The following is a 22207-nucleotide window of genomic DNA, read 5'->3' on the forward strand; positions in this document are numbered from 1 at the left end:
TCAAGTTTATGCACCAACAACCGATGCTGAAAAGGAAATTATTGACCAGTTCTATGGAGATTTACAAGAATTACTACTGTCAACACCAAAAAAGGATATCGTCTTCATAGTTGGAGATTGGAATGCAAAAGTGGGAAATGAAGCTGTAGAAGGTATAACAGGGAAATATGGTCTTGGTACAACAAATGAAGCTGGACAGAGACTCCTAGAATTCTGCCAAGAAAATTCATTGATAATTACTAATACACTGTTTCAACTACCAAAACGAGGCCTATATACCTGGACTTCGCCAGATGGCCAACACCGGAACCAAATTGATTACATACTTTGTAATCAGAGGTGGAAGAGCGCGGTTCAGTCAGCTACAACAAGACCTGGGGCTGACTGCGGATCAGATCATGAGCTCCTGATTGCAAAATTTCGGCTGAAACTTCAGAATGTAGCAAAAAGTATCCCAACTTGCAGATACGAGCTTAACTCTATACCCTCCGACTATGCTACAGAGGTACAAAACAGATTTAATGTATTACAGCTGGAGGACAAAAGCTCGCAAGAGATGTGGACAGAAGTAGCTAATACTGTCAAGGAGGCCGCAGAAAAACACATTCCCAAGAAAAGGAACAGTAAGAAGGCTAGATGGCTATCAGTTGAGGCACTGCAAGTTGCAGAAGAACGAAGGAAAGCAAAAATCAAGGGAGATAGTTCAGCTATGTTTGAATTAAATAAAGATTTTCAGAAATTAGCTAGAAGAGATAAAAATATATTCTTTAATGAACAGTGCAAGGAAGTTGAAGATAGTAACGTAATGGGGAAGACAAGAGACCTTTATAAGAAAATTAGAGAAATTAAAGGAAAATTCCAGGCAAAAATTGGAATCATAAAAGATAGAAACGGGAAAGATCTGAGTGAAGCAGAGGATGTTAAGGAAAGATGGGCAGAATATGTAGAAGACCTATACAAGAAAGAACTGCATCATGACAGGGCTCCTACTGCTGATGTTAATGTTAATTTAGAACTAGAGCCAGATATTTTGGAGAGCGAAATCCAGTGGGCCCTTGAAAATATGGCTGATAACAAAACTAGTGGACATGATGAAATACCAGCAGAATTGTTTAAAGTCACTGGAAAGGATGCAGTGAAAGTGCTGCACTCAATATGTCAAAAAATATGGATCACGCAGCAGTGGCCAGAAGACTGGAAAAGATCAGTATTCATCCCCATTCCAAAGAAGAAAAGTTCTAAAGAATGCTCAGATTACCGAACAATCGCACTTATTTCACATGCTAGCAAAGTTATGTTGAAAATCTTACAAAATAGACTTCGCCAATATCTAGATCGAGAGCTGCCAGAAGAACAAGCTGGATTTAGGAAAGGAAGAGGAACTAGAGATCAAATTGCTAACATTCGGTGGATTATGGAAAAAGCGAGAGAATTCCAGAAAGATGTGTACCTCTGCTTTATTGACTACGCCAAAGCCTTTGACTGCGTCGATCACAACAAATTATGGAACGTACTGAAAAACATGGGTGTACCAGATCACCTCATTCATCTGATACGGAGTTTATACCTTGACCAAGAAGCCACGGTGAGAACTACGTATGGAACAACGAAATGGATAAAGATTCAGAAAGGGGTCCGGCAAGGCTGCATACTGTCACCGTACTTATTCAGTCTGTATGCAGAACATGTCATGAGGAATGCGAGGCTAGATGAAGGAGAAACAGGAATTAAAATAGCTGGAATAAATGTAAATAACCTCAGGTACGCGGATGATACGATCCTGTTGGCAGAAAGTGAAGAAGAATTGAGAACACTCTTACTGAAGGTGAAAGACGAAAGTGAAAAGGCTGGTCTTATGCTGAATGTGAAGAAAACGAAAATTATGGCAACTACACCTACCAATTCGTGGGATATAGCAGGAGAAACCATGGAGGTGGTGACCACATTCAGTTATCTCGGTTCCCAGATCTCTGCTGTCGGTGACTGCAGCCATGAAATCCGGAGACGCCTGTTGCTCGGTAGACAGGCGATGTCAAACCTTGACAAGGTTATAAGGTCCAGAGATATAACACTAGCAACAAAGATACGTATTGTGAGGGCTATGGTATTTCCAGTTGTGATGTATGGATGTGAGACCTGGACCATTAGAAAGGCTGAACGGCGAAGAATTGACTCCTTCGAATTGTAGTGTTGGAGGAAACTTCTTAGAGTTCCATGGACTGCAAAGAGAACCAACAGATCAATACTGGAGCAAATTAAACCAGATTTCTCCCTGGAAGGTCTAATCTTAAAACAAAAGCTGACCTACTTTGGACACACAATGCGAAGGCATGCCTCGCTGGAAAAAACATTAATGCTGGGGAAGATTGAAGGAACTAGAAGAAGAGGACGTCAGAGGATGAGATGGATCGATGGCATCACAGAAGCAATGTGTTCCAACCTGGAAGGTCTACGGGAGAAAGTGCAAGACAGGAAAAAGTGGCGTGATTTGGTTCATGGGGTCACGAAGAGTCGGAACCGACTAAACGAATAGAGAGAGAGAGAGAAAGACCGACATCACTGGAGAGTGGATGTCTGGAAACGAGTGTTTTGTTGTGGTGAATCACGCTACACATTGCGGAAATCCGATGGAAGGGTTTGGGATTGGTGGATGCCAGGAGGAAGTTACCTGGCATCATGCGTAACGCCAACAGCGTAGTACATAGGAAGTGGTCTTACGGTATGAGAGTTTTTTGTGGTTACGATGTGGTCTCTTTGTTGCACCGAAGAAAACGGTAACTGCGAAATAGTATGAATACGTTTTTCACCATTGTGTACTGCATACAGCAAAAGAGTTCAGAGAGTATCATTGTATGTTTCAGCATGACAATGCACCATGTCGTCAAGCAGCATCAACAAGGCAACAGTTTGTGGGCAATAGCATCTGTTGCGGCCACAAGTAGAAAGCGTTGCTTCTCGCAGTGGAGAATGGCAAAACAGAGGCAGCCGGCGATCGCGGCATTGCGAAGTAAGCGCGGCACTGATAGCCTTGCTGACAGTTACAGTCTACCAACAAGCTGATGCAAGGATGCACACAGACCGAGCGCTGAGGAAGTCTGGAGAGTGCTGAGTAAGGAGAAGCGAGGCCTGCACGCTAAGCTATGCTGCAATATACTGCGGGAGTAATAACAAGAAGCTGTCACCGATGGTAAAAAACGTCCTCCTGCCGGATATAAATAGTGGAGCGCAGGCGGCAACGGACAGTAGCCATTAGGAAGCAGTTCGGATCTGAGGACGGACGTGGTACGCCTCCGAATGTTCAATCTTCGTAGGTGACGTTTCCGGAAGTCTGTTCCAGCTCGCAGGAGTCATCCGTTCGTCGCCAGATGTCAACTTCAGCTCTGGGGGTCGGCCCAAGTTCTATCGGCACCATGGCTGACTAATTAGAGCGAGAACTTCCAGCAGGACCGGCCGCAGCTCGGTCTTGGTCACAGGCGCCGCCGGGGACTGACGCCCGGACTTCACGGCAACCCGGTCACGCCCAGGTTCGCGATCTCAGCCCAGTGGGACACGTCTGGAATGAGTTAGAAACTTTCATTTGTTCCAGACACTAGTGTGCAACACCAGTACCTTTCTGGTTTCGCCGGACGGAGTGGCCGTGCGGTTCTGGGCGCTCCAGTCTGGAACCGCGAGACCGCTACGGTCGCAGGTTCGAATCCTGCCTCGGGCATGGATGTGTGTGATGTCCTTAGGTTAGTTAGGTTTAAGTAGTTCTAAGTTCTAGGGGACTGATGACCTCAGCAGTTAAGTCCCATAGTGCTCAGAGCCATTTGAACCTTTCTGGTTTCCGCACTTGAGGAAGAATGGGCTGTGATTGGTCCACAGACATTCAGACACCTCACTGAAAATGTCCCAACCAGAGTTCAAGCCGTCATGAAGGCGAAGGGTGGACGCATGCCATATTAATGTCCACTAACAGGTGTTCATATACTTTTGATTAGATAATGAATGTTGTGTACTGGAGAACTTAATTTAAAAATTGTGTATTCAGCGGCTGTACATGTGCTCTACTGTGTGTTACCCAGAATGTTCTCTTTAACATTTTGGGAGTGTCTCAGAAGTCAGACTCCATCAACGTTTTTATGCAGTTCTTTGCTAGTTATGTACCAACGTCGAGCCGCATGGTATTTCGTTATACTACATAATGACTTGTCTAACGTGGTAATATCCAGGTTTCATGTTGGCCATTTCAATGGAGCTACAAATATTGCCGAGCCACGTGTGCTGAACCTCCTTCTTGCATGATCCACAATTATTTTGTCTTCGGGGCCAGGCTTTAAACACGTTTACAACATATACAAATTGCAGTTTACACTCGAGGAGTGTAAACTGCGACATATCGCTCTTTAGGGAAACACATGATCTGAAAAGTGCACCACCAAATCACGATAGCCAACTCACGCTTCACGTCGTTGTCACGTAAGTATTAATTCGAAAACATTGTTCTAAATCGTTTCATTTTCATATCATTTTTAATCTGGTCATACATTGTTGACCGTGGTACTTGAAGTTCAGCTGCTCCCTTACGAATGGATTTCTTCGGAGATGGCTCACTTCTTACGTCTATTCAGCTTTGAACTGAGTAAAAGAAAAGCAAGTTTTGCCTATTCAAGCAGGGTTGCTTTGCGAGACCTGGTGTTACCGAAGAGGTATCCACACGCACTCATTACTTCTGTCAATGTTTTCCATGTTTAGCTATAAACTCCACAGATTTATGAGAAAGCTGACACTGCCCCATAGCCATTGGCTTTCGGAGTCAGTGTATGTTGGTAAAAAAAAACCTCTGTTCTACGTATCTGAACGCTCACTCCCTAGTTATCCCTACTCATTGATTTGCTATATAATTCCACTGAACTTGCTGTTCTTTTCATTAATCCGAGAGCGATTGTAAGCTCTTGTCCTGTATCTAACAGATTACTTCGATTCCTCATTTGTTAAGTGTAACCGAAACTCTTATCTATTAAAATCTGGGTCTGATGTAACATGACACGGCTTCATTGCGTTCATCAGAAGATGGCCTGACGTTGTAAACGTACATATGTCAATTTCAAGAAAACTATTGCTGTAGTACGTAATTGCTGGATGTAATATTTTTTCAGTAACGTTTTAAAGCTGTTCTGTTATTTGATGTTGCACTTCTACTATAATACGTTTTTTATTATTTTTGACAATCGTTGAAATTCAAGTTTGACAGCTACTTGTTTACTCAGAGGTACAGGGTGTCCCACTTAAACCTCCCTGATTTCAAGGACCCAGGAAAGAAAAACCACAGTAGATACGACAACGAAAAATGCACCACATTGTAGAGCATCTCAAAGAATTAATATTCCCGCGTCAGAAGTCCCAAGTATTGTCGTCTGAGTGCAGCATGGTCGCATGAAGTGAAAATGGCGACTCCACAGCAGTGCGCGCAAGCAGTAGTGTGGTTTGCAGGAACAAAATCGTCGATTACAGTAGTAGTAATAGGAGTAATCCACTAAATTAGAGGCCCATATCGTTAAAGTCGATATGCAGCAGGATTTTAGAACATATATTGTGTTCGAACATAATTAATTACCTCGAAGAAAACGGTCTATTGACACACTGTCAACATGGGTTTATAAAACATCGTTCCTGTGAAACACAACTAGCTATTCATTCACATGAAGAGCTGAGTGCTATTGACAAGGGATTTGAGATCGATTCCGTATTTCTAGATTTCTGGAAGGCTTTTGACACTGTACCACACAAGCGGCTCACAGTGAAATTGCGTGGTTATGGAATATCGTCTCAGTTGTGTGACTGGATCTGTGATTTCCTGTCAGAGAGGTCACAGTTCGTTGTAATTGATGGAAAGTCATCGAGTAAAACAGAAGTGATTTCTGGCTTTGCCCAAGGTAGTGTTATAGGCCCTCTGCTGTTCCTTATCTATATAAACAATTTGGGAGACAATCTGAGCAGCCGTCTTCGGTTGTTTGCAGATGGCGCTGTCGTTTATCGACTAATAAAGTCATAAGAAGATCAAAACAAACTAGAAAACGATTATGAAGAACTATCGGAATGGTGCGAAAAGTGGCAGTTGACCTTAAATAACGAAAAGTGTGAGGTCATCCACATGAGTCCTAAAAGGAACCCGTTAAACTTCGGTTACACGATAAATCAGTCTACTCTAAAAGCCGTAAATTCAACTAAATACCTAGGTATTACAATTACGAACAATTTAAATTGGAAGGAACACATAGAACATGTTGTGGGGAAGGCTAACCAAAGACAGCGTTTTATTGGCAGGGCACTTAGAAAATGTAACAGACCTACTAAGGAGACTGCCTAAACTACGCTTGTCCGTCCTCTTTTAGAATGATGCTGCGCGGTGTGGGATCCTTACCAGATAGGACTGACGGAGTACATAGAAAAAATTCAAAGAAAGGCAGCACGTTTTGTGCTATCGCGAAATGTGAGAGAGAGTGTCACAGAAATGATACAGGATTTGGGATGGACATCAGTAAAAGAAGGGGTTTTTCGTTGCTTCGAAATCTTCTCACGAAATTCCAATCACCAACTTTCTCCCCCGAATGTGAAAATATTTTGTTGACACCGACTTACATAGGGAGGAACGATCACCAAGATAAAATAAGGGAAATCAGAGCTCGTACGGAAAGATATACGTGTTCATTCTTCCCGCGCGCTATAGGAGGTTGGAATAATAGAGAATTGTGAAGGTGGTTCGATGAACCCTCTGCCAGGCACTTAAATGTGATTTGCAGAGTATCCATGTAGATGTAGATGTAGATGCATCAGTAGTTCTAGTCTTTTTTTGGCATTCTGTGAGGTTCCATCTATAATTACGAGATAGTCTGCAGTACCGGACAACAAACAAGTCAGAAGATATGAAAAAAAGCATATTTGGTGGTTCATTTTAAAAACTGCGATTCATAAAATTTCGCTCATAGCAACATGGAGTTGATCGTGTATCACATCTAGTTGCATAAAAACAGTTTATGCTGTACTCTCCCTTCTGCATAAATTCTATGAGATAGTGCCAGTATTTCAATGAAGATGAAGACACTCGCACCTTTTTGTGCTCCGTTTTCACTGTCCACGTCACTGACCCTCTAGTCAACAATGATCTGAAAATTAACGCACCGTGACACAGAAACCAGAAAGTCTTCAGTTTTATTCTAATTCGACGCTTTTGCTAATCACTGTACGATGTTTCACTGTCATGGAATACTGCCAAAGCTGAAAAGCTATGCTTCTTCTACGTTACCTGAGTAACTAAAAGCCAATCAGATAAAATTGTGTATCTATACCTTGCTACCACATGCTATGGATCTCCTGGATTTTACGTAATTTGTCTCTGTCAAACACTATTTTAAAAACTCAAATTATTATGTGTAAAAATAGTAAAAAACATTTTCCCTGTTTTATAGAAGATAACAAAAAAACCGACTGATGACTCTGAAACTTCAGCGAAACATGTCTGGGGAATAGGAAAAAAGGAAACTAGTGGTTTGCTCAAGACGGAGCCTATCCAAAAATAAATCTATTTATAAGCAAACCCGGTAAGAAGAACTTCAAATTCAAGGTAGTTAGTACACATGTAATAACGGTTTTTAGTATTGTATTGTAACAAAGCTATTTTTTGCATGTTTCAGAATAAATAACCCACTGATTATGGCGGGCCGGCCGCTATGGCCGAGCGGTTCTAGGCGCTTCAGTCCAGAACCGCGCTGCTGCTACGGTCGCAGGTTCGAATCCTGCCTCGGGAATGGGTGTGAGTGATGTCCTTGGTTACATTTACATCTACATCTACATTTGTACTCAGCAAGCCACCCAACGGTGTGTGGCGAAGGGCACTTTACCTGCCACTGTCATTACCTCCCTTTTCTGTTCCAGTCGCGTATGGTTCGCGGGAAGAACGACTGCCGGAAAGCCTCCGTGCGCGCTCGAATCTCTCTAATTTTACATTCGTGATCTCCTCTGGAGGTATAAGTACGGGGAAGAAATATATTCGATACCTCATCCAGAAACGCACCCTCTCGAAACCTGGACAGCAAGCTACACCGCGATGCAGAGCGCCTGTCTTGCAGAGTCTGCCACTTGAGTTTGCTAAACATCTTCGTAACGCTATCACGCTTATCAAACAACCCTGTGACGAAACGCGCCGCTCTTCTTTGGATCTTCTCTATCTCCTCCGTCAACCCGATCTGGTACGGATCCCACACTGATGAGCAATACTCAAGTATAGGTCGAACGGGTGTTTTGTAAGCCACCTCCTTTGTTGATGGACTACATTTTCTAAGGACTCTCCCAATGAATCTCAACCTGGTACCCGCCTTACCAACAATTAATTTTATATGATCATTCCATTTCAAATAGTTCCGCACGCATACTCCCAGATATATTACAGACGTAACTGCTACCAGTGTTTGTTCCGCTATCATATAATCATACAATAAAGGATCCTTCTTTCTATGTATTCGCAATACATTACATTTGTCTATGTTAAGGGTCAGTTGCCACTCCCTGCACCAAATGCCTATCCGCTGCAGATCTTCCTTCATTTCGTTGCAATTTTCTATCGCTGCAACTTCTCTGTATACTACAGCATCATCAGCGAAAAGCCGCATGTAACTTCCGACACTATCTACTAGGTCATTTATATATATTGTGAAAAGCAATGGTCCCATAACACTCCCCTGTGGCACGCCAGAGGTTACTTTAACGTCTGTAGACGTCTCTCCATTGATAGCAACATGCTGTGTTCTGTTTGCTAAAAACTCTTCAATCCAGCCACACAGCTGGTCTGATATTCCGTAGGCCCTTACTTTGTTTGTCAGGCGACAGTGCGGAACTGTATCGAACGCCTTCCGGAAGTCAAGGAAAATAGCATCTACCTGGGAGCCTGTATCTAATATTTTCTGGGTCTCATGAACAAATAAAGTGAGTTGGGTCTCACATGATCGCTGTTTCCGGAATCCATGTTGATTCCTACAGAGTAGATTCTGGGTTTCCAGAAATGACATGATACGCGAGCAAAAAACATGTTCTAAAATTCTACAACAGATCGACGTCAGAGATATAGGTCTATAGTTTTGCGGCATCTGCTCGACGACCCTTCTTGAAGACTGGGACTACCTGCGCTCTTTTCCAATCATTTGGAATCTTCCGTTCCTCTAGAGACTTGCGGTACACGGCTGTTAGAAGGGGGGCAAGTTCTTTCGCGTACTCTGTGTAGAATCGAATTGGTATCCCGTCAGGTCCAGTGGGTTAGTTAGGTTTAAGTAGTTCTAAGTCTAGGGGACTGATGTTGCCGCGCGGGATTAGCCGAGCGGTTAGAGGCGCTGCAGTCATGGCCTGTGCGGCTGGTCCCGGCGGAGGTTCGAGTCCTCCCTCGGGCATGGGTGTGTGTGTTTGTCCTTAGGATAATTTAGGTTAAGTACTGTGTAAGCTTAGGAACTGATGACATTAGCAGTTAAGTCCCATAAGTATGTTGTTGTTGTTGTGGTCTTCTGTCCTGAGACTGGTTTGATGCAGCTCTCCATGCTACTCCATCCTGTGCAAGCTTCTTCATCTACCAGTACCTACTGCAACCTACATCCTGAATCTGTTTAGTGTATTCATCTCTTGGTCTCCCTCTACGATTTTTACACTCCACGCTGCCCTCCAATACTAAACTGGTGATCCTTTGATGCCTCAGAACATGTCCTAGCCGGCCGCGGTGGTCTCGCGGTTCTAGGCGCGCAGTCCGGAACCGTGCGGCTGCTACGGTCGCAGGTTCGAATCCTGCCTCGGGCATGGATGTTTGTGATGTCCTTAGGTTAGTTAGGTTTAAGTAGTTCTAAGTTCTAGGGGACTAATGACCACAGCAGTTGAGTCCCATAGTGCTCAGAGCCATTTGAACCATTTTTGAACATGTCCTACCAACCGATCCCTTCTTCTAGTTAAGTTGTGCCACAAACTTCTCTTGTCCCCAATCCTATTCAATACGTCCTCATTAGTTATATGATCTACCCATCTAATCTTCAGCATTCTTCTGTAGCACCACATTTCGAAAGCTTCTATTCTCTTCTTGTCCAAACTAGTTATCGTCCATGTTTCACTTCCATACATGGCTACACTCCATACAAATACTTTCAGAAACGAGTTCCTGATACTTAAATCAATACTCGTTGTTAACATATTTCTCTTCTTCAGAAACGCTTTCCTTGCCATTGCCAGTCTACAATTTATATCCTCTCTACTTCGACTATCATCCGTTATTTTGCTCCCCAAATAGCAAAACTCCTTTACTACTTTAAGTGTCTCGTTTCCTAATCTTATTCCCTGAGCATCACCTGACTTAATTCGGCTTCATTCCATTATCCTCGTTTTGCTTTTGTTAATGTTCATCTTATACTCTCCTTTCATGACACTGTCCATTCCGTTCAACTGCTCTTCCAAGTCGTTTGCTGTCGCTGACAGAATTACAATGTCATCGGCGAATCTCAAAGTTTTTATTTCTTCTCCATGGATTTTAGTACCTACTCCGAATTTTTCTTTTGTTTCGATTGAACAACATCGGGGATAGGCTACAACCCTGTCTTACTCCCTTCCCAACCACTGCTTCCCTTTCATGCCCCTCGACTCTTATAACTGCCATCTGGTTTCTGTACAAATTGTAAATAGCCTTTCGCTCCCTGTATTTTACCCCTGCCACCTTTAGAATTTGAAAGAGAGTATTCCGGTCAACATTGTCAAAAGCTTTCTGTAAGGCTACAAATGCTAGAAACGTAGGTTTGCCTTTCCTTAATCTAGCTTCTAAGATAAGTCGTACGGTCAGTATTGCCTCACGTGTTCCAATATTTCTACGGAATCCAAACTGATCTTCCCCAAGGTCAGCTTCTACCAGTTTTTCCATTCGTCTGTAGAGAATACGGGTTAGTATTTTGCATCCGTGACTTATTAAACTGATTTTTCGGTAATTTTCACATCTGTCAGCACCTGCTTTCTTTGGGATCGGAATTATTATATTCTTCTTGAAGTCTGAGGGTATTTCACCTGTATCATACATCTTGCTTACCAGATGGTAGAGGTTTGTGAGGATTGGCTCTTCTGAGGCCGTCAGTAGTTCTAATGGAATGTTGTTTACTCCCGGGGCCTTGTTTCGACTCAGGTCTTTCAGTGCTCTGTCAAACTCTTCACGCAGTATCGTATCTCCCATTTCATCTTCATCTACATCCTCTTCCATTTCCATAATAAGTATAAGTAAAAAAACGTATAAGTAAAAATAGTATAAGTTGCGGCTTTCGGATTGTGCGTTATTATTCGGGGCTCGTATTAATGCCATTTCAAATGAACACAGATAGATGTCGAGGTGATGCAAGGCCCCAGGAAGTGGCCAGTGGTAAGGAGTGGAGGACGCACCCGGCCCTAACGGTGAGCGTGTCCGGCTGGAAGGAGCAGATGACGAGGAAGCGGCGCGTCGAGTGCGTCAGTATGGCGGCGCTCTCCTGCACGGTGACGTAGGTGGTGACGGCGGTGGCGTTGCGCGCGCCGCCGCAAGCCGCGTGGTCCACGCGCAGCACGTAGACGGCGCGCGCGCTGCGGGCGTCGCCGTCCAGCGAGCACCGCGACCCGGCGGCGCCCTCCGCCGCGACGCGGCCGCCGAAGTGCGGGCCCGTCACCACCTCCACCTCGCTCGCCTCGGGCAGGCACAGCGTCGCGCGCGCCGAGACTGTGCCGCAAACGCCCCACGTTTTGTTTACAAAATATTAGCTAACCACTTCTAAAAAAAGAGAAAGAAAAGGACACAGGTCACTTTGGAGCGATGTAAATGATGTAGAACTGGTGATAGACTCTCAATCACTGACGTACATCATGGAATTCGTAACGATTTAGACCAGGGATCCCCAAATTATTTTGGATCAGTGACTCCTTTTCCAAAATGAACTGTTACCTGAGACCCCCATGGCCAAATTACCTACTTTTAAGATCAACCCCCTTATTCATAATGGTCCGCTAACTTAAAACAGCTGCTACAGAGTGTTATTTTTCATTCTGACTTAGGTCAATAAATCCGAACTTCAAGTTGTCCAAACTGTATTGTCTGCATTTTTTTTTCGTGTCCGCCATCCTAAAACTCTCAGTAACACTGCAAATAATCTTCCTAAATAAAAAACAATAATAAACTGTTACATTTGCACACTATCTTATTTTTATCACACCCAGGTAATGGATTCTTGTTAGGTATTACTGACTTACTCATTGATAAACTTGGATACCTATATTAGGTAAGTAACTATAGTAGGAAATTAGGTGTAGAAAATTCGTATTAGGTAAGTAGGTACCTATCAGCATAAGAACGAAAACCAAAGCAAACTGAACACTTCAAAGTTTAGGTACCCACCTACTTAACAACTTAAGTGTAAGTAATTTTTACAAATACTTTTATACCTACCTATTTAAAATATGTTGTATGTTGTTTACCACTTTTTCAGTCACTTTACTTCACTTAATTTAGTTATGTAATAACTTTGTAATCTCTTGAAATAAATGAGTACTTATATGAGTTATTATCGTTCAGGCTCCAATGAATTTCAAAACGCAAATGAATTTTCAACCTAAGTGCAAGCTCGTTAAATAGTAAAATATCAGGAACATGTTTGGACCTGATCATGAATTCGTTCGTGTTAAATCGCGTAAGCGTCACATAGAGAGCAAGTCAAAACGCGCCTGAAAGGCGTACGCTCGAACTCATTATCTTGCACAAACTTGTCCACACAGACTTGCCGAGTTTTTCATCTTGTACGAACTTGACACTTTACATTACTACAAAAATGCTATTTCCTACAAAAATATTAATTATTCTTAGTACACGTAACACAACATAAACAATACAGTACCTACCTATCTTGAAAGTTTTAAATAAGAACTTGTGTTAATTTAATAGGGGTCGATTTTTAAACCTCGTCGACCCCCTAAAATCAGTTTTCGTTTATGTCGAGCCCTAGGAAACCGATATCGACCCCTTGGGAATCACTGATTTAGACCGTGTATCGGAAATTACAATACTGTGCTGGACCGTGTATTGGATACTACGAGGGTCACTCCAAAATAAATGCACACTATTTTTTTTAAATCCATCTTTTATCCTACATGTTTTAAAGTTTTACAGTGTGTGGATACATCCTTTAGGAACAATATTTTCATTTCTCCACATAATTTCCATCCCTCTCAACTGCCTTACGCCATCTTGGAACCAGCGCCTGTATACCCGCACAGTAAAATTCTGGACCAACCTGTTGGAGCCACTGTTTGGCAGCGTGCACAAGGGAGTCATCATCTTCAAACCTTGTTCCACGAAGAGAGTCTTTCAGTTTCCCAAAGAGATGATAGTCACACGAAGCCAGGTCAGGACTGTAAGGCGGCCGGCCGGAGTGGCCGTGCGGTTCTAGGCGCTACAGTTTGGAACCGCGAGGCCGCTACGGTTGCAGGTTCGAATCCTGCCTCGGGAATGGATGTGTGTGATTTCCTTGGGTTAGTTAGGTTTAAGTAGTTCTAAGTTCTAGGGGACTGATGACCTCAGAAGTTAATTCCCATAGTGCTCAGAGCCATTTGAACTGTAAGGCGGGTGTTTCAGTGTTGCCCATACGAGTTTTGTGATCGCTTCCATGGTTTTTTGACTGACATGTGGCCGTGCATTGTCACGCAACAGCAAAACATCCTGCTTTTGCCGATGTGGTTGAACAAGACTCAGTCTAGCTTGAAGTTTCTTCAGTGTCGTCACATATACATCAGAATTTATGGTGGTTCCACTTGGCATGATGTCCACAAGCAAGAGTCCTTCGGAATCGAAAAACACAGTAGCCATAATTTTTCCAGCAGAAGGTGTAGTTTGGAATTTTTTTTTCTTGGGTGAATTTGCATGATGCCACTCCATTGATTGCCTCTTCGTCCCTGGTGAAAAATGATGGAGCCATGTTTCATCACCTGTCACAATTCTTCAAAGAAATTCTCGTTCTGTTCCAAAAGTTCGCTGCATCCCGTTTTCTTGTTTCTTTGTGAGCCAATGTCAACATCCTCGGATGTTCGTTTTTCCCGCGAGCTGTTCGGGAGTGGAATGGTAGAGAGATAGTATGATTGTGGTTCGATGAACCCTCTGCCAAGCACTTAAAATGTGAATTGCAGAGTAATCATGTAGATGTAGATGTAGATGTAGATCCACCTGGCACAAACCTTTTTTAACGCCAACACTTTAAGTATTCTGCAAACACTTCCATCCCCTATCCCAACGTAGCGTGACAATTCGTTCACTGTGATGCGTCTGTCATCAGTCACCAATTCGTTAACTCTCTGCACATTGTCTCGAGTGTGTTCAGTATGAGGCCTGCCGCTGCGAGGACAATCCTCAATATTGCCGTGCCCGCTTTCATCACCTAACCTGCTTTCCCACCGGCTAACTGTACTGCGATCGACAGCAGCATCTCCATACACCTTTTTCAACCTCTTGTGGATGTTTCCCACTGTCTCGTTTTCACAGCACAGTAATTCTATGACAGCACGTTGCTTCTGACGAACGCCAACCGAGCGATCTGGCGCAGTGGTTAGACACTGGACTCGCATTCGGGAGGACGACGGTTCAATCCCGCGTCCGGCCATCCTGATTTAGGTTTTCCGTGATTTCCCTAAATCGCTCCAGGCAAATGCCGGGATGGTTCCTTTCAAAGGGCACGGCCGACTTCCGTCCACGTCCTCCCCTAATCCGATGAGACCGATGACCTCGCTGTCTGGTCTCTTTCCCCAAAAAAACAACAACAGCAACGAAAGTCAAGTGTAGCAGCCATCTTGAAGACATTCTGTGACGGCGCCACTGACGGGAACAGGTTGAACTAAGTTTGACAACAAGCAGGAAGGCTGTATCTACACACTGTAAAACTTTCACACATGCAGAATGAAAAATGTATTTTTACAAAAATAGTGTGCATTTCTTTTGGAGTGACCCTCGTACAATACTGTTTTGCACGGTCACATCTAGACGTATAATACCCATAATACACATCGGATTACTTCAGGAAATTTATGATGTTTAATTTATATTCTTGAGTGACGCTCAACCATTGACGTCCATCACGGAAGTCGTGACGAATTAGGCCGTGTATCGGATATTACAGTACTGTGCCAGACCGTGCATCGGATACTACAATACTGTTCTGCTCGGTCACATGTAAACGATTAATACCCATCGTACACATCGGACTACTATACTTCAGGAATTTTATGATGTTTAATTTATATTCTTGTGGATCGCTAAAGGGAAGAAAGGTCAATGACAAACCCTAAATGCAACCGTTGTATGAAACTTATACTAATGTAATACCGACCCACCATAGTTCCCCTTTTATATGTTATTTACTGCTACCAGTTTATAGCGATGGCTCATTCTCTAGCGGTACGCTGCAGATAATTGGTTCTGAATTATCTGTCACCGATAATATAACAACCATGTTCAAATATGACAAAGCAAAAGTAGATTACATTTCAAACACAACGTTTAAGATTTTATAATATACCGCTCGAGGATAAGCCATCGCTCGAAATAGGTAGCAGTACATAAAATGTAAAAAAACAGCTTTGGTGGATCATTACTTTATTAGCATGCCTTTCGTAAAATTTGTTGAGGCTGCAGACCAGCATACACAGGAAATACTCAAATGAACCATGTTAGCAACCATTGAAATATCTAAAGACAGTGTTTATACAGGGTGTTCGGAAATACCCCTTACAAACTTCTAGGACTTGTAGAAAGGAGAGAGTACAGAATATTTTGAATAGGATCCCATGTCCGGAAAAGTGCCGTTTCCGTTCTACGTCGGTTTCGCTTCTGCTTGAGGAACAGAATTAGTCGTGACGCAGTACAACTGTTAGGTAAATATTCGAAAGGAAACATAACGTAACATCCATTTATCACTTAAGCACATTTATTTGTATTAACACATAAATATTACTTGTCTACATTATTCCAAACAAACAAAAAAAAAACAGCTTATTGTACATACTGTACGTTCACAACAATACTGATGCACTACAACAGCGGCTCGATATGGAGACCACATTGTTACAGACATTGTAGTTACGAAGCATTTTCCGGTACTCACTCTTCATCCCACCTGGTGTCTCTTCAATTTTTAGAACAGCAGCCAGAACTTGTGCCAGCAGATCTTCTTCTGTCTCTACAGGAGTCTCGTAAATCGAACTTTGCATACGTTAAGTAACATCAGGTGACCATCTGACGTAGTACACGTCATCCTCTCTACCCTATTGCACAACAGGAGAAGCAGTTATGAGACTTCTGTCTTTTACTCAGCACACGTGAACGCGTTACACACCTGAACTGAAACCGTCGTAGAACGGAAATGGTACGTTTCCGTATATGGGTTCTGATTCTAGATATTATGTACTCATTTCCCTCCTCAAGCCCTAGAAGTTTGTAACGGGTATTTCCGAACACCCTGTCGACATTTATAGTATTTAATTTATACCGATTCTCGCGGGTTGATATAAAAAAGGAGGTCTCTCACTAAGAATAATTACAATAATTGTATTGCATACAACCTAATAAAATAATTATAAATCAGAGACGCTTTTTATACTTTGTTTACCGCTGTCCGTTACGAGCCATGGCTCTTCCTGAACCGGAACGCTGTAAGATCTTAAACGTCACTTTTCAAATGCAGTAAAACTGGGCAACTTTGTGCACTTTTAGTAACATAACGTTATACAAATATGTACCACGACATTTAATTTACACACTGTAAGGAGTGTGTCAGAACTCTCCATTACGTTGATTAAATATTACATAGCGAACTTAAGGCTATTCTTCGCATTGCGTAAGATTCTGCGATTCTCTATGGAAATAAATAACAACTTAGATATTGATAATAACTATCTGAGGGCGAGACATGGGAGGACGACTCTAAGCATTGTTGTGACACGAGGTATGACCGCGAGAGTAAAATTTCAGTAGCGTTGGTCGAGAGATCCGAGACATAAACGTGTCATGCTGCCCTCAGGTCGGTGATGGCGGATGTTACCGCACTCAAGACCTGATTTCATTTATGTGGCCAGGAGAGATTTAGATGGCTTAACTACGACTGAAAACCGAATTCAAGGTAAAATTCGCAAGCACTGCAGGGTTACGCTCGTAATTGGTAGCCCGAGTTTGCAATAATCAAGCCTAGGTTCATCTCTTAAAAATGGACTAGATAATCAACCTGAGGTATCAGTAATCTGAATCTAACCTGCATAACGCTATATGCGTGTTGTATGACTGTCATTTTCACTGTCGTTTAAGCCCTCAACAGATCGTTACATGGAAAAATTAAAACAAACCTTCGGATAAGCTATCTGACTGCGTATTTGAATATGAAAAACTGCAGGAACAAATGAGCCTGTAACAATGAATACGTAAGCTGTCTGACTGCGTATTTGAATAAGAATTTACAAGTTATACAGAATCTGGCTTGTGCAACGGAATTTAGTGGATTTGCGTATATGATATGTTGCGGTGTGTCAGTGTCACTGTTTTGGCCTTAAGTTTTGTACTCACCTCTTTTGATGACTGTCTTTTTCCACGTGGTTTACAGCAATTCGCAACAGAATGCAGCAGCAGCGGCTACAGCTTATTGTTACTAAGAATGAATTTAATGAAAAGGAGTTTTCTTGGGTGCTGTTAACTACTAAATAACTCGTAAGAAGTAATTTCATAAATTAAGTCTACTTAAAAACTTCAGAAATCATTATGACCAGTAATACACTCCTGGAAATTGAAATAAGAACACCGTGAATTCATTGTCCCAGGAAGGGGAAACTTTATTGACACATTCCTGGGGTCAGATACATCACATGATCACACTGACTGAACCACAGGCACATAGACACAGGCAACAGAGCATGCACAATGTCGGCACTAGTACAGTGTATATCCACCTTTCGCAGCAATGTAGGCTGCTATTCTCCCATGGAGACGATCGTAGAGATGCTGGATGTAGTCCTGTGGAACGGCTTGCCATGCCATTTCCACCTGGCGCCTCAGTTGGACCAGCGTTCGTGCTGGACGTGCAGACCGCCTGAGACGACGCTTCATCCAGTCCCAAACATGCTCAATGGGGGACAGATCCGGAGATCTTGCTGGCCAGGGTAGTTGACTTACACCTTCTAGAGCACGTTGGGTGGCACGGGATACATGCGGACGTGCATTGTCCTGTTGGAACAGCAAGTTCCCTTGCCGGTCTAGGAATGGTAGAACGATGGGTTCGATGACGGTTTGGATGTACCGTGCACTATTCAGTGTCCCCTCGACGATCACCAGTGGTGTACGGCCAGTGTAGGAGATCGCTCCCCACACCATGATGCCGGGTGTTGGCCCTGTGTGCCTCGGTCGTATGCAGTCCTGATTGTGGCGCTCACCTGCACGGCGCCAAACACGCATACGACCATCATTGGCACCAGGGCAGAAGCGACTCTCATCGCTGAAGACGACACGTCTCCATTCGTCCCTCCATTCACGCCTGTCGCGACACCACTGGAGGCGGGCTGCACGATGTTGGGGCGTGAGCGGAAGACGGCCTAACGGTGTGCGGGACCGTAGCCCAGCTTCATGGAGACGGTTGCGAATGGTCCTCGCCGATACCCCAGGAGCAACAGTGTCCCTAATTTGCTGGGAAGTGGCGGTGCGGTCCCCTACGGCACTGCGTAGGATCCTACGGTCTTGGCGTGCATCCGTGCGTCGCTGCGGTCCGGTCCCAGGTCGACGGGCACGTGCACCTTCCGCCGACCACTGGCGACAACATCGATGTACTGTGGAGACCTCACGCCCCACGTGTTGAGCAATTCGGCGGTACGTCCACCCGGCCTCCCGCATGCCCACTATATGCCCTCGCTCAAAGTCCGTCAACTGCACATACGGTTCACGTCCACGCTGTCGCAGCATGCTACCGACACACCGGTGTCAATGTGTTCTTTTTTCCATTTCCAGGAGTGTAGTTCGACAAGCATTAATACTGGCGAAATGCATGACATTCTAAGTATCAATAATGGCTGAGCGCCAGTCAGGTTAGTATCCCGCCGCTGTCCGGGGCGTCTCCAGACACTTTTTAGGCCTAGAATATAACTGAGCAGTAGAATTGTCTTCAGTAATGACCCACCTGACTGGGGTGATTCCATGTCTCAAACACGGTTCGGTGGTTTTGGTATGGTACATAAATGGCGTAGTAAATGATACGATTACCAGTAGTACTGGATGACATTGGTAGGGAAAGAAACATGCATGAATGTGTGGGAGACAAACTGGGAACTGACCACTTCTGTTTGTTTTTTGTTTGTTTGTTTTGACATAATTGGAACCGCACATCGTTCAGCGTTAGACTATTGTGTATTTTATATCCTTAAAAAATATAAAAAAATTTTAAAGTAATAAAAATTAGACGATCGCGTAATTTCTGCGCTTTTATGTAACCAAAGCAATTAATTTTAATGCAAGTATAGTTACATACAAAACATAAGAAATCTATGTAATTATTATTATTATTTTGTAATTAATAGAACGTTCTTCGTGATGATCAGAGGCAATGGATTCAGGTTACTACTGATAGCCCGCAGCTCGTGGTCGTGCGGTAGCGTTCTCGCTTCCCACGCCCGGGTTCCCGGGTTCGATTCCCGGCGGGGTCAGGGATTTTCTCTGCCTCGTGATGGCTGGGTGTTGTGTGATGTCCTTAGGTTAGTTAGGTTTAAGTAGTTCTAAGTTCTAGGGGACTGATGACCATAGATGTTGAGTCCCGTAGTGCTCAGGGCCATATTACTGATAAGTGCAAAAGCTGCTTATGAACAACAGAAGCAAGTTGAATATATACTCGTCGAAGTATTGAAGCGATGTTTGGTATGTTTTTGTTTAATCTGAAATTTTTTTCTTTAATTTTACCTTCATCTTGAGGAAATTGTTTTTTATAGCGCTGTATGATAAATATGTATAGATTTTTTTTTAAAGTTTTACTACAGCATCCCTTTGTTTTACATTATAGATCAACAACTTTCGAACGAGACCCGAATTGACATTTACAATTTCAATTTTCCTACAAATAGCGTTTATTTTTCAGTAACGGACACGAGGATATCAATGTTGCACAAAAGTGTTCTGTAGGTTACGAGACCCTTTACATAGCCTTCCTCAGATTCTAGACCGTTCACTGCTTCCGGTTTCTAGGGCAGTCTACTAAGACACTGATCGCATACCCAAACAAAGCGAACGAAATGAGGTAACGTCCATAGGTATGTAACACACGTAAGTACAGGCAACTCGTAGCATAAGTTAGTTTAAGTTAGATTAAGTAGTGTGTAAGCTTAGCCCTTTCACTGCTCCAGACGTAAATATACGCTAATCGTTTCATTGTTCCAGACGTATATATACTATTTGCTATAAAAAAATACTTACAGCTGTTCCCTGCTACAGTCGTGTAGTTACCTGTAACGCCGACAATCGGGGCAGCGAGTCGGAGGTAATTGTTGCGCAAGTATGCAATTTAATTGTTGGAATACTAGGAAATACCTGAACGACTATTGAATGCTGAATTCTCTTTCTGCTGAGTTCATTCGTATCGCTATGTTACCTAGTTTGTGTGCGGCCGTTTCCGCGTTACCGAATAAAGTGACGCGACGTTACCGTCCGTTTACAGACGATGAGCTGCTGAGTATTCTAAACCAAAGTGACGACGAGGACATCATCATGCCCAATCCAGCTGATTATGGGAGGACAGATAATGACGCCGACGAGCTGGCAGATAAATCTGTCACCACAAATATAATAAATATTTGTGAACCAACAAACGATGAAACAGCAGATCCAAGTTTTGATGTTATCGTCGATTCTTTCTCCGATTCCGAAGAAGAACCTGAGCGTATGCCTGATAAATCTCCTAATAGACACAATACAGTTGATTTTAGATGGAAAGACTCTGTTTTGGACCCTAAAGTGTATAATTTCGATAACAGGGGTTCCGGTTGCAAAATCGTCAGTTTAGATGATTTATGTACTCTATACGACTGCTTCCAAGATTTTTTTAGCCAAGAAATTGTGAGCTACATAGCTGAGCAATGTAATTTATGTTATGAACACATTTGCAGTGATGCCATTGAAAAATCAAGACTGCGGCATTGGAAAAACACAAACAGTGACGAAGTTTACTGTTTCCTTGCTGTAAATTTTCTGATGGCTCAAGTGAGAAAAAATGAAATAAACAGTTATTGGACCAATGATCAGTTACTGTCTACTCCAATGTTGGCGTAAATCATTCTATCAGAGATAGATATCTTCTGTTACTTAGAATGTTACATTTTGCTGATAACAGTGAGGATTCTGGAGATGACATCTGGAAATTACGTGGAATTGTGGCTCACTTAAGAAAAGTATTTCCAGGTGCTTTCTATCCTTTTAAAATTGGTGCATTGACGAAAGTTTAGCTCTCTTCAAAGGTTGTGTCTTCTTCAAGCAGTACATTCCTTCCAAACGCCACAGATTTGGTGTAAAAATTTTTGTGTTATGTGATTGTGAAACTGGTTATATTCTTGACTTTATTATTTATGTGGGTGCAGCAACAGACGTAAAAAAAGAAACTGACTTTGGTGTAAATGTTGGAATACCTGGAAGCATTGCTCTCACTTTACTTGAACGTTACCTTGGTAAAGGTCACACATTGTATGTTGACAATTGGTAAACTAGCCCAACGTTATTTTCTTATTTGCATGACAGAGTGACTAATGCCTGTGGAACTGTGAGAACAAACCGCAAAGGCATGCCTGCTTTATCAAAAAAAACTTAGAAAAGGCGAGATCGAGTTTATGTCAACAGATAAACTTCTTGCTCTGAAGTGGCAGAACAAGCAGGAAGTGAGGATGTTTTCAACTCTTCATAAAGCGAAATTACAGCGACTAACAAAATTGACAGAACCACGAATGAACGAAAAACAAAACCAGCTTGCATCGTAAGCTACACTGAAAATATGGGGGCCGTCGACAGGCGCGACATGATGCTAAGTTCAGTAAAATGTGCACGAAAAACTGTAAAATGGTATAAAAAAGTATTTTTTCATTTGGTGGATCTGTCTCTGCTCAATGCGCATGCATTATATAAAACTCAAACGGGACGAAATATTTCAGT

At 42.9% G+C, this 22207-nt stretch overlaps 1 protein-coding gene across 1 annotated transcript in view; it reads right to left on the reverse strand.

Annotated features, from left to right (window-relative positions):
- Positions 1 to 22207, reverse strand: part of LOC126234960 (uncharacterized) — a 561291-nt gene that overhangs the window by 29563 nt on the left and 509521 nt on the right. The window contains exon 6 of the mRNA XM_049943699.1: positions 11425 to 11734. Coding sequence (XP_049799656.1) covers positions 11425 to 11734 — 310 coding nt within the window. The remainder of the gene's footprint in view (positions 1 to 11424; positions 11735 to 22207) is intronic.

This window comes from Schistocerca nitens, chromosome 2 (assembly GCF_023898315.1).
Source record: "Schistocerca nitens isolate TAMUIC-IGC-003100 chromosome 2, iqSchNite1.1, whole genome shotgun sequence".
Lineage (NCBI taxonomy): Eukaryota > Metazoa > Arthropoda > Insecta > Orthoptera > Acrididae > Schistocerca > Schistocerca nitens.